This window comes from Ylistrum balloti, unplaced genomic scaffold, assembly GCF_031769215.1.
Source record: "Ylistrum balloti isolate Yb309-2 unplaced genomic scaffold, AGI_CSIRO_Ybal_v1 Utg370666, whole genome shotgun sequence".
NCBI lineage: Eukaryota > Metazoa > Mollusca > Bivalvia > Pectinida > Pectinidae > Ylistrum > Ylistrum balloti.
Genome location: NW_026782403.1, coordinates 294,997 through 314,084, shown reverse-complemented (window position 1 = coordinate 314,084; position 19,088 = coordinate 294,997). Strand labels below are relative to the sequence as shown.

Here is a 19,088-nt window from a genome sequence, read left to right as displayed (position 1 = left end):
TAAAGATTGTATTTGGTTTTAAAAATGTATTTTAATTAATAACGCTGTTTTGTTTTATTCCATGGATTTATTGTTTATTCGACAATAGTGTGAAAAATGTTTGTTTATTTAATTAAAGTTCGATATTAAGATTATTGTTTTAACAATTCCCAGCATCGCACTAATTCAGTCGTAAATTTCACACATGGATCTCAAGCTGTGGAATATGATGAAAACAAAAGAGAGAAAAAATCCGGACGAAAGTTCTAATTAAACAAAAAAGGTAAAATCTAATCCGGCAGCTCAACCTCACGTTGAGGACGGTTTGACATGCCGCTTTACTGATAGTTCCCGAGTTCAGAGAGATTTCTACTAATGCTGATTTCAGCATTAGTCGGACCATTTACCCAAATATTCCTGTGGAGACCATTTATCAAAACTATCGGTTTTTATTATGTTTGTTTCAAAATAACATTTTGAATTGATTTTCTTTCTAATTCAATATATGACGACAGAAGAGTGATGTTTTGAATAATATTTTAATGTTTTTACATTAGATTGATGCCATCACGACTGTCAGAAAGACCGTATTCTGTTTATGTTGTAAGGCTAAAGCAGCCGGGTAAAGTCAGTGGTAACAAGGCACGCATATACTGTATTTTAGAGATCGGCAGCAAACGGAAACATGCTATATTTTAGCAGGAAATGTCTTCAATGAAATTTCATTGTACGCGTCAGATATCATGATGGATTGCATTACGTCTCAACCATTTAATCACGTTCTATTTGGCCTGACATTTCTTGTTTCCGTGAAAAGTTTTTTTCTGTTCGCTTGGCGTGTCAGAAAACTAAATGAAAATAGGTTTTTGTCATTAATAACGATCTAAATTCAAAGACAATATTGGGCTTAGAAAGTCAGCGTAATAGACAATTTGTCAATAGAGGCATGCGGATGAATCGGTTATAACTACAAATTATGTTTCTGTTTTATAGTAATTGAAAGCTTTACACATTTCCGCCCGAGAGTGATTTACAAAAGCAAATTTTCAATAAAGATGTTTGTTGATATTTGGTTAAAGGTACGTGCAATCTGAGTCTCTATGCATGTGATACGTGTCAGCGACCCCATTAGACATACGCTGTAGTACATATTGAATTCTTTTGATTTATAGTAACAATAATCAACAGTTACATTTACCTAGTTCATTGATGTATGATAAGAAAACAACTGGTTATTGATATATATCATGGAGAATCGCTGTATTTGATTGTCAATTGACAAAGGGAAGCAGTCTTTAGTGGTACAATCAAGATGAATATCTTAAGCATTTGAAACCATCGAGCATTTGTACCCCTAAAGCACGACACAGATTTTAAGATAATGTCAAAATGAAGTTTAGAGTAGCAACTTAATCGCTAGGGCCCATTTGAAGACACGCTGGTTTCAGTGTGTTCGAACGATTCATTTTGAATTGTATTTAGAAAACTATACATAGAAGTGAAAATATTTCAACAATATTCAGCTCCCAGGTCTATCTGACTTCCTTCGTTGAAAATGAATCCTTCATTTCTATCGGCCAGCTACCTTCTCACAACTGCATTCAAATATACAATTAAGTGAAACAGAATTAATTTCATTAATGAAAAGAAAAAAGGCAATGTTACGCTACAAACGAAAATGAAAAAAACACAATCTGTAACGACATCAGAAAATGATATCATAGACATGTTCTTTAACAACAGAATTAAAACGTCACCATATGTAATTCATATTCAAATGTCAAACCGCCAGAAATGTAACGTCACCAAATATAATTACATATTCAAATGTCAAAGCGCCGGAAAATATAAAGTCACCAAATGTAATTACATATTCAAATATCAAAACGCCAGATATGTAACGTCAAAAAATGTAATTACATATTCAAATGTCAAACCGCCAGAAATGTGACGTCACAAATGTAATTACATATTCAAATGTCAAAAGTCCAGAAAATGTATTAGCATTATAGATGTGATAAATACCAACAAGTACAGATTTAAACATCACCAAACGTCATCAAATAAAAACAACACTCTTCAACGGTATCAAAATAACTAAATTAACAATATCATAAAATATTTTGTCACAGACAGTACAAATGACACATAATTAGAAAATGAAAATCACTACCGCATGTGGTACACTACACTTCAGTCCTATAATGAATTAAGCAGCGCCATACAGCGGTCTCGTCCTAGGACTCATTAGTGATGTCCGGGGCTGAACCAAATCCATATATAATCATATCGAATGTAAACTTTTAATAAGACAACATCTGACATGTCATATTTAGGACGATTTTTGTGTGTGAATTTTCTACAAAACCTAACCGTCCTGTATTTTATCACCACAATCAATATTAATTCCGTAGAATTAATGAAGATTTGACAGCTGGCTTGTTTGTAACATGATGTATCTGTTTTATTCCAGATATTGCGTCAGACAGTAACGCAGCCACATTACGTAACAGAAAGAGGACAGCCAAAATGCTCATCCTGGTGGTGGTGTTGTTTTCTGTGTGTTACCTACCTGTTTACTTACTAAATATATTTAGGTAAAGTATGAATTGTTTTGTCATTGCCGTAATGTGACTATAATTGCCTGTTTATACACCATACAGCGCTGCAGTGATGGAATATGACGTGTCATGTTTATTTTTTCAATTTGATGATGTTGGGAAGTTGTAATATTATTTTACTGTTAAATGTGAAATGTGAAATCTATTTAGTTACAGGGCTAGTGCACCTCCCCGTCTAGATCTTGACTTTTCTTCCGATCACATTGGATTTTCTTAGTCGCCTCCAAGGTTTCAAAATTTAGGCCCTAAACATCAGTGACGTTCGCTGTTTGGTTCTGCTGTATCTAAAGGAGCCATTCACTTGTGTGTCTTGTGTAATCTTCTAAGTACTTAACAGATGATTATACAACGTAAAAGCAGACCGACTGAAGAATTCATAATGGAGCTTATTATCACCATTGGGTCGTAGGCTGTCGGGAGGGACTCGTTGGTATTCATGTATTTTGGCGAATTTTACCATCACTTCATTATAGTTCCAAACGACATGAGCTCCGGTTATTAGTGCGTCGGTGTCGCTGACCCAAACTTTTACTCTGAAGATCAATATCATAACCTACCTAGGAATGACCGTCGGTGACCTACATTTGCCATACGCCTCAGTTTTAACACCTAAATACTCTATTTACCTAAAATCTTGTGCCATAGTGTTATTTACGACGTCATACCAAACATATATATTAGATCTTATTCCTAATATCCATTATATTGCTTGTTAGTAGACATCGTAAACTACAACAAGAACTCTATTAACCCAGATCAAGTGACATGTTGTACACAACGTTGCCCACAAGCCACACAGACTATTCATTTCAATTAGACTTACATAGTGTTGACATAATGCATTTATGTTTTTAGTATTATTTTGATGTATAGATTATTTTGTTAATGTATTCAAGACAACTGTAATTAAGTCAAGCTAACATTTCATGGACAACCAATTTTTTGGTGCAAAAATATGGTCGAATTTTGACGGGAACTGGGAAACAGAACCAAAGACCATGTGATAAATGATATAATGGTTAGCGTTTATTTCCTGAATAGTTTTGTTTTAATGAAACGTTTGCTTTCTATAACGTTTCACGACGTCTTTATGTAGGAATTAAGTGAGAAATATTGTCCAATCCTTTGTTGACATTTACCGGTTCTCCTTGTCAGTCCCTTTGTACATGTCCTCCTTGTCACTCCCTGTTTACCGGTCCACCTTGTCACTCCCTTTGTACATATCCTCATTGTCACTCCCTGTGTACCAGTCCTCCTTGTCACTCCCTGTGTACATGTCCTCCTTGTCACTCCCAGTGTACATGTCCTCCTTGTCAGTCCCTTTGTACATGTCCTCCTTGTCACTCCCTGTTTACCGGTCCTCCTTGTCACTCCCTTTGTACATATCCTCATTGTCACTCCCTGTGTACATGTCCTCCTTGTCACTCCCTGTGTACATGTCCTCATTGTCACTCCCTTTGTACATGTCCTCCTTGTCACTCCCTATTTACTGGTCCCCCTTGTCACCCATGTTTACTGGTCCCCCTTGTCACCTCTGTTTACTGGTCCCCCTAGTCACTCCCTATTTACTGGTCCCCCTTGTCACCCATGTTTACTGGTCCCCCTTGCCACCTCTGTTTACTGGTCCCCTTGCCACCTCTGTTTACCGGTCCCCCTTGTCACCTCTGTTTACTGGTCCCCCTAGTCACCTCTGTTTACTGGTCCCCCTTGCCACCTCTGTTTACTGGTCCCCCTTGCCACCCCTGTTTACTGGTCCCCATTGTCACCTCTGTTTACCGACCTTCCTTGTCATTCCCTTTTAACATAATAATCCCCGTTATATAGGGTTAGTATTTAACCTCAGGTCGCGATATCGTTTGAGTAGCACATGCCATCATCACAATCGTATAAAATCTCATCTGTCTATAAGAACACTTATGACATGGAGTCATGCTGCAGTTGGCGGGATTCTCAGCACCACACAGGAGTTCATATCTGTCGGAACGGTCCATTAAATATAGCGATGACATGATCGAGACTATCCCTGTCTAAATACCTGACTCCATGTCAACATAATCTGACTGCTTTATATGGTATTCGTGCTTGTCACGTCCTAAGACCCACACTTTGTCTGCGACCCTGGTAAACATACCAATTTGTCTGTCTATCAGAAGATCTGTCCGCCGGAAGTCGTATAAGTCAAGGTCATTCTGACTTCGAAAAGATCGCGGATTATAGGCAGTTGGCCATGGACTCATTGAAACCTGCATCGTATATCATGATTTCCAGCAGGAAGTGACGTGTAGGGGTCTTGATACCTTATTTATAGTTAGTTTGGGTCAAAGATATTGACCGTTTGAAAGCTGTATATTACAATTGGTATGACAGAAGGAAAGATTATGTTAACAATTTTGCATGCGATTTAAAACTGATATGTTTTCCTATGTATGTTAAACTACATTAAATCAGAACATATAGACATCGGATAACTTTAAACATAATGTTGAGGCAAATAATTCGACACTCTTTTGATTTGAATGTGAAGTTTTCGCCATGACATGAATCTCTGCCAATCGAAGTGTACTAGATTACATACAGAAAGACAATGGTATTCAGAAAAAGGTATATACATTAAGGCACAATGTAATGCAAACTGAAGAATTTGTTACCTAAGATAATTATTCTGATCGAAGGAGAAAATATCTTATACTCGGCTAAAATAGTTGACCACTTTGACAACATAAATGTTAAACAAAGAAATTACACTCAGACGGAAACAAATCCAGTTCTAGCCCTAATGTTACTTAGTTTTAACGAACTGTATATAAGCTTTTACTGTGATTGCACTCATTTATTTACGAATAAGCATTGCATTCAATCTATAATTGTATAACCCATTTAAATAAAACGATAATATCAACGATACCCTTCAGAAGTGAATACATTACATTGATAAGTTGTTTAGGATATTCTTCTAAAATCTGTATGAAGTCATTCTTATTAATCCTTTTTGAAGCGTACTTGGATTGACAAATATTTACATGGCGGGTGTCGTCGATGAAGTAGAAGATGCTTACCCTTACGGAACACCTAGTCTTATTTCCTTTTGTTTTTTTCAGGAGTCTACGTCTTAATCTTTTTTTCGTTCATAATTTACTTTGTTTTATTGTATTTAGACCGGGATTATGTTTCGTTTGACATGTCGGTATTTTCTTTGATGCTCCTTTACGATTCTGTCTTCCCAGTATTTTATGGTTCCCCTGATAGGTTCTAGACCGTCCTTTGTTTTGTGGTCCACGTTATAAGGTCTGGGGTGTCCAGTTTTCTTTTTACTATGCCCCATATCTAGCTTGGATAACCCGTGATCCATGGTTCCATTGTAGAGATTGGATAATGCAGTGTTTTGTGGTGTCCGCTTTAGGGCCTAAATAATGCAGTGTTTTGTGGTGTCCGCTTTAGGGCGCAGATAATCCCAGGTTCTGTCAGTTTTCTAATGTACTCTACGATTTATTCCAGCCACATTCGTATTTTTTTTATTTTCTTTCTTTTCTCCTTTTTATTTCTTACGATTTCTTTGTTAGGATAGACTCTTTGGAAAGCCGTCGGTTTGAAGAGAAAGGGACTATTATGAATTCAATTCAGTTCAATTAATTAAAAAAGAGTTCTTGTTTATTGTTAAGACGAGGATTCTGGCCTCTATACACACCCTTTATGTGTGTAACGAAGCTGCCAAGTTTGTTAGCTTTGAAAGACACAATTTGCTTGCTGTCCCAATCAGGTTTGCACGTGCATAATGTACAAACGATGCGGTGGAACACAGCATAAGTAATCTGTTATAGATAAAACAAGCTTCAGAAGGGATCGAGGTAGGATTCGCATCCACCGATGTAATTAATGCTAAGATTGGTATCTTCTGTCTGCAACCTGATCACATATTTTTTTCATTTAGAGATGTCATTCGGACTGATGATAAAGAAATAACAAGGAAATAAATGATCGTCCCAATTGTTCGGGCAGTGAAAAGAGGGTGAATTTGACGTCATATGAAGATTGTCTTTTCTTTGAAATGCATTTGATGGAAGGTTAAAGAAAACACTTGTGTACATCTAACTATGACAATCAGATAACATTTTATATAACCTGGTCCGTTTTTTTTTTTTAGATATGCTCAGGTTATGCATAAATTACCTGAAATGACGACGTCCGTGTTGGCTCTCACGTCACGGTTCCTGTGTTATTTCAACAGTGCCGTTAATCCGGTGATCTACAACTTTATGAGTGGTAAGTTTTTCACGTGCTTGTGACAACGCATTCCAAGGCTACTGACGGAAAGTTATCACATACATGTACATTCGCTATGACAATTGTTTCCAAGACTAATAGCGAGAGTTATCGTGTGATACACTGTGACAAAAGTTTTCAAGGCTAATGACGGGAGTTATCACGTGATACGATGCGACAATGGTCTTGAAGGATACTGACGGGAGTTATCACGTGATACGATATGACAATAGTCTTCAAGACTACTGGCGGGAGTTATCATGTGATACGATGCAAAAATAACTTTCAAGGCTACTGAGACAATGGTCTTCAAGGCTACTGACGGGGGTTATCACGTGATACGCTGTGATAATGGTCTTCAAGGCTACTGACGGGGGTTATCCCGTGATACGCTGTGACAAAAGTTTTCAAGGCTAATGACGGGAGTTATCACGTGAGACGATGCGACAATGGTCTTGAAGGATACTGACGGGAGTTATCACGTGATACGATACGACAATGGTCTTCAAGACAACTGGCGGGAGTTATCGTGTGATACGATGCGACAATAACTTTCAAGGCTACTGAGACAATGGTCTTCAAGGCTACTGACGGGGGTTATCACGTGATACGCTGTGACAATGGTCTTCAAGGCTACTGACGAGGGTTATCACGTGATATGCTGTGACAATGGTCTTCAAGGCTACTGACGGGGGTTATCACGTGATACGCTGTGACAATGGTCTTCAAGGCTACTGACGAGGGTTATCATGTGATACGCTGTGACAATGGTCTTTAAGGCTACTGACGGGGGTTATCACGTGATACGCTGTGACAAAAGTTTTCAAGGCTAATGACGGGAGTTATCACGTGAGACGATGCGACAATGGTCTTGAAGGATACTGACGGGAGTTATCACGTGATACGATACGACAATGGTCTTCAAGACTACTGGCGGGAGTTATCGTGTGATACGATGCGACAATAACTTTCAAGGCTACTGAGACAATGGTCTTCAAGGCTACTGACGGGGGTTATCTCGTGATACGCTGTGACAATGGTCTTCAAGGCTACTGACGGGGGTTATCACGTGATATGCTGTGACAATGGTCTTCAAGGCTACTGACGGGGGTTATCACGTGATACGCTGTGACAATGGTCTTCAAGGCTACTGACGAGGGTTATCATGTGATACGCTGTGACAATGGTCTTTAAGGCTACTGAGGGGGTTATCACGTGATACGCTGTGATAATGGTCTTCAAGGCTACTGACGAGGGTTATCACGTGATAAGCTGTGACAATGGTCTTCAAGGCTACTGACCGTAAGTTTCAACGTCTGACGTAAATACGCTTACATTCCCTTGTATACTGGCGGTAAGTTTTAACTTTATACACTTTGACAAATAATACTTCTGGAGACATCTGTCTGTAAGATTACAAGTGCTGTGTAAACACATGCATGATGGACTGTGACACCTGTCTCTTATTCTGCGGTAGCGCAGAACGAAATCTCCGGCGGCGTTATGTTCTAAACATGAATGTGAACCAATAACATCTTTTTGTTCGTGATCAACACTGTCATATTGCTAACGTTATTAAAAAATATACGTGACTTCATCTGCTGTTCCATAGCACGATACTACTGCTGTTATCTAGTACTGACCAATAAATCCCCAAAACATACTAATATTTCTATATCAGACAATTTCATGGGAAAAAATCGCAAGTGTTAATGTTCTATAGAGCAAGCCATTGATTTCATAAAACAAGTAATATCAGGCGGCACACAATATCAAAGGCAGGACATTACATAGTGGGTAATATCAATATACTGCAGTATACCAGAACACATACGAAGGATATCGATACAGGCTGATCAATAAGGTTTGGGAAGTAATAAGCAGGTAACGATGAGAAATAGGACGTTTAAAGTTAACGATATTAACACAATACATAAAACTGAAGATTATGTCCTATACTGAACTGTAGTCGTCAAAACTAGTGAGACTGAAGTCATGTCATCTTGGTATTTAACATATTACATCTTAACTTCGTTAATATGATAGTTATGACTCAACTGGTAAGTTAAATATGAAATCAACTTCGGGTTTAAAAACGAAATCCCAGTAGAATTCAATTTCCTACGATAATTGGGATTCAGGACTACAGGCAAATTAACATGAAATGGATTGTAACTGAATTTTGTTTCGACTTGTGTTGTGAAAACATTCAATGAGCAAACACAATCAATATTTGAAAACGTCATTTTATCAGCTGGTTTTAGAAGAAACCATATAACATTATATTCAATATGTTGGCCTGTGTTATAGGGTCTTTTCTTTATCATAACACACGAAATGACGCTGACCAGAATTAGGTACAACGTCTATAGATTACTAGATGAAAACAACAAGACGGCCGGTAATTGTCGTTAAGTGTTCCACAGCTGGTTGTTGTTCCCTCGACGTTTGCCCATAATTGACTGTTCATAACTCTCATACTAATTTAATTCATACAGCGGTTTATACTTTTAGGTGATGTATTAAACTGCTGGCACGTTTTACTACTTAAACAGCAATTCGAGTGATACTTCATAGAGCTATTTAAGTAAAAGGAACGATTTGACTGCTAAAGAGTGCACGATAAAATCTCTAATCATAGCACCTTCATGAATTAGTATCTGAGGTTACTCTAATGAAGTACATTAACTAAAACACATATAACTGTTTGAAGATGTTTTAAGAGCTATCTCAGCCTCCCGACCTAACTCGCTCCTGATGTTTTTTGTGGCGGACATCAACACTATATATCTGTGTAACGCTGTGTGTTTCTGTACAGGAACACCTTGTCATTAGGCCGAGGTTCTAACTAATGACTAGCCTTTTCTTATGTTTTTAGAGAAATTTAAAAAGGAGTTCCGTGTAGTGTGCTGGTGCTGTGTAAAGCTTAATTATACACGAACTCAGCGTGGGATGAATGCCAGTAGGACACAAAACCATTCTTCCGAAGGTAGGTATCATGGTTTAGGTGATGATGTTTTCATATCTGTTCCAACTGAAGCTTAGACGTGATTGAAACTAGTTGTAATCCATGCTAGCCAAGTCTTTTACAAATATATCTATCTTCTTTATTTCCTTAGATAAGTTGTTCAGTATCTACTTATCAGACTACTGTCCATACGCTCTGGTAGTACAGTATGAAGAAACGACATTTTGTCACTTGCGTTCTCAAAAAAGTTATAATGCAGTCGAAACTCGTTATCTCGAACTCGATGGGACCATGGAGAAACTTCGAGATAACCGGATATTTGATTTAAGTGAGTCCGAATGTTTTTGTAAAGTTCGGCAGGGACCGTCGAAATGCTTCGCATTAAATGAGGTCTTTGAGTTATGCGAGTTCGAGATGACGAGATTTGACTGTAGCTATTAAAGTAACCATGTACATTTTCTTGTATTTGATATTTTGATGTTATACAACTTCCTTATTCACTCATTTAGTCCAAAAAATCTTATATTTTATAAATGTAAATCTGCTCACAAATGTAGCCCAAGACAATAATCTTTCATTTTCATTGCCCACAAATAGTGGGATTTTATTAATATCTTTTTAATTCATACCTATAACTAAACATTACTTTTATTTTAGGATTGCAGTCTCTTGTACTTACTCCTGTAGATTAAGAAGTATTTTATAAATGCAGCTATTACCTGTGCCACACTACCCTCGCTAGTATACAAACCAAATATGGGTCGCATTTCAACTTTAGCCTTTCCTCAGTTTTCAAACGTAGTGTTTGCTTTATATCTGTTAATTCCTACAGTTTCAATCAAAGAAATATAATACTTTTTGGTTTTAAAATATCACGTCATTACGATCACAAGAATGGAACTTTACAGCCGACATCTCCTTTTTTAAGAAGTGTAAGAAATGTCACTGTACGTTTCTTCTGTATTAAAACTTCATGCCTAAATTTCTTCTGTCAGTGTTGATCCTTAAATTTTAAACATACTTCACAAAAAGCATTGTAAGCATAGGACAAATACGATATTTTAATTACTTCGTGTAAAAGGAACTTGTATACCAGCAAGAAAAACAATTATGATCCGAAGACTTACAACGATTTATATTTTATCTAATCCATTTGGAAAAGGAACCCATTGTATTTCAGCTTGTATGTAAGTCATTGTTTAACTTAACAATTAAAGCATTATGTTTGTATGTAAATCAATACTTACCATTGATATATACAGATCTGTACCATAACCTAGTGATAAAAATATAGACAGGTGCCAAACTTACACATGCAAGATTTGGAATATTGCATTAACGGTATTCACTTGGACAGATATTGTTACTCGGGTATATTAAATGTACCAATTATGTATCCTATTTTCCAGATTACAAGCCATCAGAATTAGTTCGGCTATCATGTGTCTAGAAAGATGCAGTCTAAATGTGATTTTTATTAATTAAATTTCCATAACTTTAACAAACAATGGTAACACACATGTAAGTGCTCATTATATGCAGATGAAGCATAGTTTTATGTTGGTTTTGGATTTTTGTTTTGCCACGCTTCAGACCAGTCTGGGATGCCCCTCCGGAGGTACGAAACTATACAAAGCACCACCTCGTAGATTTATCTTCAGTTGTAAGCCGTCACAGCTCTTGTTGTGTCACGTTCTGAATCTGCATCTCTATATCTTATATCTTATATTGTCTTCACTCTCCTACATATCCCAGTGGTGTTCTTTCTTCCTCTATCCAGTCCTGCATTTCACTTATAAACAGGTTCACGTCACCCAATTTTTCATTATTTCATATTCCCTGCATGTCTGTATCAACGTTGTTCGACTAGAAAGTCTTTGGTCATGCGCGTTTTTTTATATGTATCAGTACCGTGCATATATACCCAGCTAACAGTTCATACAAGCAACCCGAAAAAAGTGTTCGCAACAATGCTCTTAGTGTCCGATGTAAACAAATTCTAATGACCGAGGTTCATATCGATTTTACCTTTTTAAATCGTGACACATGAGTTCATACTGTCCTTTCTAATCATGCATACTTTAATCACTTATTGATACGCATGAGAGCGCACAACACAGACTTTCAAACCCATGCTAACATTGATACAGGGGCGGGTCACAGTAAACTGGCTGAACATCATTTACCTAAGAGTAACTCTGTACCTTGACCTTCCTGAACATGCTGTCTAGATAACAAACAGGCTAGGAAAGTGCCCACAGTTAGACAGACACAACTGCTTGAAGAGAAGCACCACCCACTTCTAGAATCTGAGTAAGTACTGTCCTAACACCACGCCACGACCATAACGTGCAGCCATGCCCAGTAAGATCAAACCTATATAAATCTCACATTTCCCACGTTATCGTAGAAAAGAGGCGGAATTCGATGTTGTTGCATGTATGTGTAATTCGTCATCAAATATTTTCCATTTACATTTCTGTTATCATCCATTAATTCGTTCATTCATAGTTTGGTTTCTTAAATAAGCACGCAAACACAACTACCGAATGATATGCCAATAAAAAGACCGATGAACACGGAGATTTTCTTATTTCCTTTCTTGTGTTTCATCTAGAAATAGTTTTATGCTAAAACTTGATTAATGACAAATTACTAGATAAATAAATCTTGTATTGTGGGGGAAAATGAAATCAATTTATTTACCGAAATCGGATAATGATATCAACATTGTAGAAAATATAAACAAACACCTGATATTGGTTTATTGCTTTTACTACAGCGTACATCGTAACAAAAAAAGTAATCTCTACAAAGATGGCAGCCTGGACTTCTCTGAATCGAGGACGGAAATGACACGCCTAAAACCTTCCAATCATGGCTCACGAGTATGTAAAGACACCTACTACAACGGAAGTCCTGCCCATCACCCCACGTGATCGTCACGTGGATATGTTGTTTCTTTTGACTCTGGAACTGTAGAGTTCATCAGCACGGATATCTGGTTCGGTACGATTTTGACATGCTAAACATAGCGATGAAATATTCAATGTATTAGTTAATATATACGATGAACATTCATTTCTCCATCCATACCGGTCAAAGCAGATAGTTACTTCCTTGTTGTAACGTTTCTATATTGTTTCGTGATATTCAACGTTTGTGAAAATTAAACATGAAAAAGAACGACTTATTTTTTGTTTTCATTTCAAACTTGATGAAATATTTAGGATGTATCCTGGATAATGTGTTACTGTAAAGGGCTGCTATTTTCGAGGTTTCTTTTATGAGGATGGCATAAACCAAGAATAATTACATATATTTACATCTATCAAATTAATAATGATAAAAGACATCCATTTTATATTTATTTCAACAACATGCGACCCTTCTGCATTAACCTTTTGGCAAAAATGATAAGCATTAAATCATATCAAAAACAACAGCCTTCACAATACATGATATGATATATAGTAAGATAGTTTAAGGTTCTCATTACATTCAAATTGTGAAAGAAAATAACATGTTGCCTTAATTGTCTGACGTTCGATATAATCTCACGATTTTCGTCATGAACACAATCTTTGTGGGTTAAAACAATATTATTAGCAGATTTATCAATGGTGCTTACGAGATTGTAACTATATTTACACACCCATCGACAATTATTTATAATAGTTTTATTCCAAATCTTATCAAGATGGAAATCCCTATCCTGATTCCTCTTATCGGTACCTTTGATTCCATTATTTCACTACATATTGTATAAATGCATTATCCCTTTATTGTCATTGACTTAGCTGGCAGTTTACTCCCTCTTCATCCAGTAATCACTACAACATGACCTTGGACAAGATACAGACAATACGTAACCGAATAAGGAATACATCTACTATCATTATGAAGTGAATCTTCAGCCCAGGTCATTGCTGAATGTCCAGATTAGATGAAACAACTGGCTCTTACTATCAAACTCAAGGCCGTGTTCTACATTTGAAAAGGCCAGAGGAAGAAAAGGGAAAAATAAAAAAAGTTAAGTGAGTTCTCAGCTTTGTTTGGACAGCTGCTTGTGTAACTAATGCAAAAATGGACAAATTTAAACGTGATTTAAAGACAAAAAATCAATTAACAAGTTATCTTATAGCTCCGTATGTAGACAAAGTCGATATCCGATTGTCACCCAGTGTAAAGTGCGGAAGCCATTAGTCTCTCAAAAATACCAGATTGAATTGAATGTCTAATATTATGAAGCGCCGAATACATGAAAACTAATAACTTCTTTGTTGCAAGTGCAATGATATGTGATGCCGATGACTAAAAAGGATTATGATAATTCCTTAAACAGGCAGAAAAGAAGTAGTAATGCAGAGGCGAAGGTACGCCAACTTACATACCATCTATGGCACACTGACCGCAGCACTCACATAAGTTATTAATCAACCTATGTTTTTGATCTGTGAAGGAGTTTTTCTACCGAGAGGCATTACAGTTCCATATAAACGTATTTATAATCTAAACTTAAATTGAATAAAACTAGTGCTAAATATGAACAAAAAAAGAGATTTACATGAAGACTCCTGAAAAAGCTCGAGGAGAATATGTCCACGTGTTCTGGAAGAGTTACACGTCTTCACCGACAACACCCGCCGTGTAAATCTTGGTTAATCAAAGTAAGTATTTACTCAGTTGATTAGATCAATATGCTGTTATTGGGGAAAAGTACATACAAGAACATATAGATTATACAAAGGGATATCATTGTGCCTACAGATAAAACATTTAATAACTCGATCCTTCTTTGCAGACATGACTACATGCCCTTATACAAAACAAACTAGGTTAGCTCGATGATGTTGGAAACACCGCCTAAATATGTCCCGAATTTCCCAAATAAGAAATGCTAGCTAACCATGCTTAGGTATTACAATCATTCAGAATCCCATTGTTCATACAGGATTCCTAAATTTCACAAGAATCCATATAAACAACATTTTATTGTTGATTTGTATACTTAGTAGATCAACCGAATCTTAATCAAAACTATACAGAATCGTATCTGTTAAAATATACGAAGATAACGAAGAATTGTTAAAATGATCGAATTTCTTGTTGACAATATCTTTATAGAGTTTGGCGTTGAGATTATTGGAATTATTGCCTATTTCCACCATACATACCCACCTGAATTTTAACTTCGATCATTTTCCTACAACGAAATCAACATGGATATCGTTTTACCATAGTGACTATAAAGCGCTATGATTTCAATTTCTTTATTATAGATTTTCTATCCCTCGAGAACAACCTCCAAGAATCCCAACTTATAGTTTCCAGCCCACCGTCATCAGATGCGAAGGAATATTCATATTCCTCATCATTAAGAGAAAAGAATGGAAAGATCCAAGTTTCAAAGAGCAGATAAAAATCAAATAATGGTAGGAGCCAAGATCCCTCGTGTTTAATGTCGCTACTGATTTAGTATTCAAGGGCTTTTTCCTGAAATTAGGATCTGTTTGCAAAATGTGGGCAACAATTAGACATTATTTCTTTACAGAAAGACTATGTAATAATGCGATTAAACAACGCTGAACTAGTATTATAGATATTAGGAAGTAGTATATACACAAAAAAATAAGTGGACAATTGCTCGGCTGAACTGGTCAGCGTCTGTGGGTCCAATTAATTGACGTTCAATAATAGGCGGACAAATTTAAGTACAACAAATCAAACCAGTCGCAATGAAATCGCTGGGAGCAACAGTTCATCATGTTCTAACTTGATACTATTCTATTTAATGTTTTTTTTTATTTCAGTGTTGCCAATGATCTCACGCAGCTTCAGGTGTCTTTGCAACTATGTTTAGGTACACATAAGTCCTGTGTCACAGATAAATGACCAGCTGACGACAGTTTCAGTAATTTTCTTCACGCTCCAATTTTCCTGTGTATTCTTAATCGCGTTATCATCAATCAAACATACATCATACTTCTTAAATATACTACAATTGATTTTTGTCTCAAACAACTACTGTCAACGCTACTTTCAGTGTCAGCTTTCGTACTCCTGCGGAGAGGATGATTGTTTTTATTATCGTTTCATCTTATTTCATGTTTCTCTTATCCCATGTCATTATTGCGTGTTTGACTTTCTTTGTGTGTTTTCCAAAAGCAGCGGCACACTTTAACTACTGTATATTTTCTTGATTCGTTATTCACATTCATTTTTCATAACAATAGTATTGTTCTAGAACATAGCAAACAAACATCAAGTTGGCAAGTGTTACAAGGATTCTTAGTTTGCTATGATTGTATTTTCTTATAAAACCATTATTAATTTTCTTCATATTAGTAAAACACGAGATGTGTAATTAAGCTATGTAACCAATTTTCTTTCTTTTTCTTTTCTTTCTTTGTTTCTTTCTTTTTATATCACCTTTACAATAATACTCTTTGGTGTTACTTATCGGTATTGGTATTGTATACGTCTTGGTAATCGGTGCAGTTATCGTTCCTTATCTAGGTAATCAGTGTAGATATTATAACCTATCCAGGTAATAAGTACAGATATTGTTCCTTATCTAGGTATCTAGTGTAGATATCGTACCTTATCTAGGTAATCAATAAAAATGTCGTACCTTATCTAGGTAATCAATGAAGACGACGCACCTTATCTAGGTAATCAGTGAATATAGCGTGCCTTATCTAGGTAATCAGTGTAGATATAGTTCCTTACCTAGGTAATCAATGAAAATGTCGTACCTTATCTAGGTAATCAGTGAATATAGCGTACTTTATCTAGGTAAACAGCGTATAATAAACAAAGGACAACATGACCAGATTTGATGTATACATGTGTTGGAATCATGTATTATGCAATTTACATGTACACACACCTTTGGATATTTAGAAAAGTCCTTAAAAAGATAAATATAACAGAATACAAAACAATTAGGAGATAACAGCCATGATTTGTTTTCATACCATTTGCACAAACACTTTATTACATGTAAATGATTTATGATTCGTAGCTATGTATATGGAGTGCAAACAACTACTACGTTAGATCGCACAGGTTGTTAAATGTAGGAAATTACTGATTGCACCGCATGACGTAAACGTCTTACGCAATACTCTAGAAACCCTGGCGACAGCAACAAATCACTGGAAATCTAATAAGATTCAAATACTTTAATCTGGCATATGGTGAATTTAACTCGAGGCAGATATTGAAATTTCATTCCATTGTAGATAATTACAATAGAAATAATGAACAAAAATCAGCACGTGAAGCAATTAAAGTTGGACATTGATTTATAATAAACTTTAGATGAAATAAGTGTATTTCTTAATAATGGAACATTGTCTTTGATTTTGTGAGCCAGTAACGTTAGACATGTAGACAAAAACATAGCATGAATTATCTTTGATTGTACTTAAAAGAAGAGAAAACGATAATCAGCAAAAGATGAATATTACATAGAAAAACAATGTAAGTACGACGCATTAAACTTCCGCAGCAACCACACCAATTCCGGTAACGTCCGTCAACCACAGCAAGCAGCTAGCAGAATGAAAACAAGAACATAAAAAGCAAATTTGGAAAATGAAAGTTTTATTTGTATCACATTTAATGGACTATGAAATCGTGCAGTCCTGTAAATAGACTTTCAGATTGAGACAAAGGCATATTTTACGTGGAGATATGGTGACATGAGGACAAGGTCGGAAACTTTTTATTTTACCTAACGGCATTGTTTAACCGTGATTGATGGTACAATACCAAGATATCGGCCATACGTATGACTGAAGTCGCCCCTATCTTTGTAGTACCATCATATGGCATGCTTGTGTGATGCTAACGCTTAAAGCAGTGAAGCAGACTTGATGCCATTTAATTTTTATCTTAGATATAAAATATGGATGTTTGAATTTCAACATAACTGTGACAATAGGTTTAGTGATATTGTAATTTGCATTACATTTGCGTTTTAAAATGGTCAATAATGAACAATTTTATCACGACGACCTTTCAGAAAATCTCCTTTTGTGTATCCGACTGTTCATCAGCATGTTTTTCCTTGCAAATAATGAATGCTTTACTGGAAACTTTAAATTGCATCCCTTTAGTTGGTATATCAAAGAGGCGCCTTGTTCAGTGCTGAAGGGCTGTGTGTTTCCGTGTATTAGCTTCCTCCAGTGATCGACACAGTGAGGTGGATGTTCCCATCGGTAATACGAAAATGAACTGATGGAACCATACAGCATTATCATCGGATAACATCAAACTCTGTTCATGCCAGTCAATAAATCGCGGAGCAATTTGAGATTATATTAATTTCATCTCTGAGTCCCATAGCTCCGGAATGTGATTTTAAGATTGAGATGAACACGCATTGGAGAGGTTTATGATATTTTAGTATTCTCAACAAATATGTCACTAGCACTAAGAAATAATGAAATACTTGAATTAAGCCGATTTTTGTGTTACTTGTCATGAGAAGTTATATCTTTTAAAAAAGATTGTCTAGACACTCATATCGATAGCACCATTCAATACAAAATGGTAGGCACCTTAACATAAACGAAATGTGATTGAAATAAATCAAATTTGGTAAAATCAATGTTGAATGTAAATGGGGAGCTGTAGTTACCCCAATAAATTTCATGATTATTTATTACATATGATATTTGGAACTGTGCCACTATTGAATTAAACTGAGGAATGCCAAATGCTGAAGTCCGCCAGCGGAGTCTACCTTGCTGTCTCAAATGATTTTAATAGCTATATTAAAATCACTTTTCGAATTTTTCGAATATAATTGAAAACTTGTTAATAATGTGCATATGTATATATTAATGAATTGATCTTTTGATACACAACATCACGGGCCATGATACGTTATCCCTTATCTCTCAATTTAGTGGGAGCTCGTCAAGTTTTGTGTTCATTTCTCCCTTCCAGTACCACTTTTAAATGTATTGGTACCTAAAATTCATAATCTTGATTTTTGTCTTTGGTTTCTTTTTGTCTTACTTCTATTTCACTTTTATTTTTGTGACTTACTGGTTGCTTTGGTCAGTTTCTATCCTTTTGGGATGACTTCGTTATCTACTTCCTTCGTGTGTTTTTATATACTTTCTTTTATCTTGGAGCGTCTTCAGTACCTTCTCTTTATTCTCTTGTTTTTGTTATCATGTCATTTTTTCCTTTATTTTTTCGTTTTTTGTTTTCATTTGAGTTTGATTAATAACTCTTTTTAC

General features: G+C 36.0%; 1 protein-coding gene across 4 annotated transcripts in view; it reads left to right on the top strand.

The window, feature by feature from the left end:
• Positions 1–13,014, top strand: part of LOC132557378 (orexin receptor type 2-like) — a 68,886-nt gene extending 55,872 nt beyond the window's left edge. Inside the window, exons 3-7 of one of the 4 annotated variants that reach the window (XM_060221877.1) lie at positions 2,453–2,576; positions 6,742–6,860; positions 9,739–9,849; positions 12,060–12,141; positions 12,611–13,014. In XM_060221877.1, the coding sequence (XP_060077860.1) occupies positions 2,453–2,576; positions 6,742–6,860; positions 9,739–9,849; positions 12,060–12,141; positions 12,611–12,767 (593 nt within the window). In that variant the 3' untranslated portion in view covers positions 12,768–13,014. Of the gene's footprint in view, positions 1–2,452; positions 2,577–6,741; positions 6,861–9,738; positions 9,850–11,421; positions 11,447–11,978; positions 12,142–12,610 lie in introns of those variants that run through there. The other 3 variants (XM_060221879.1, XM_060221880.1, XM_060221881.1) reach the window with 3 other exon arrangements.
• Positions 13,015–19,088: the final 6,074 nt, after the last annotated feature.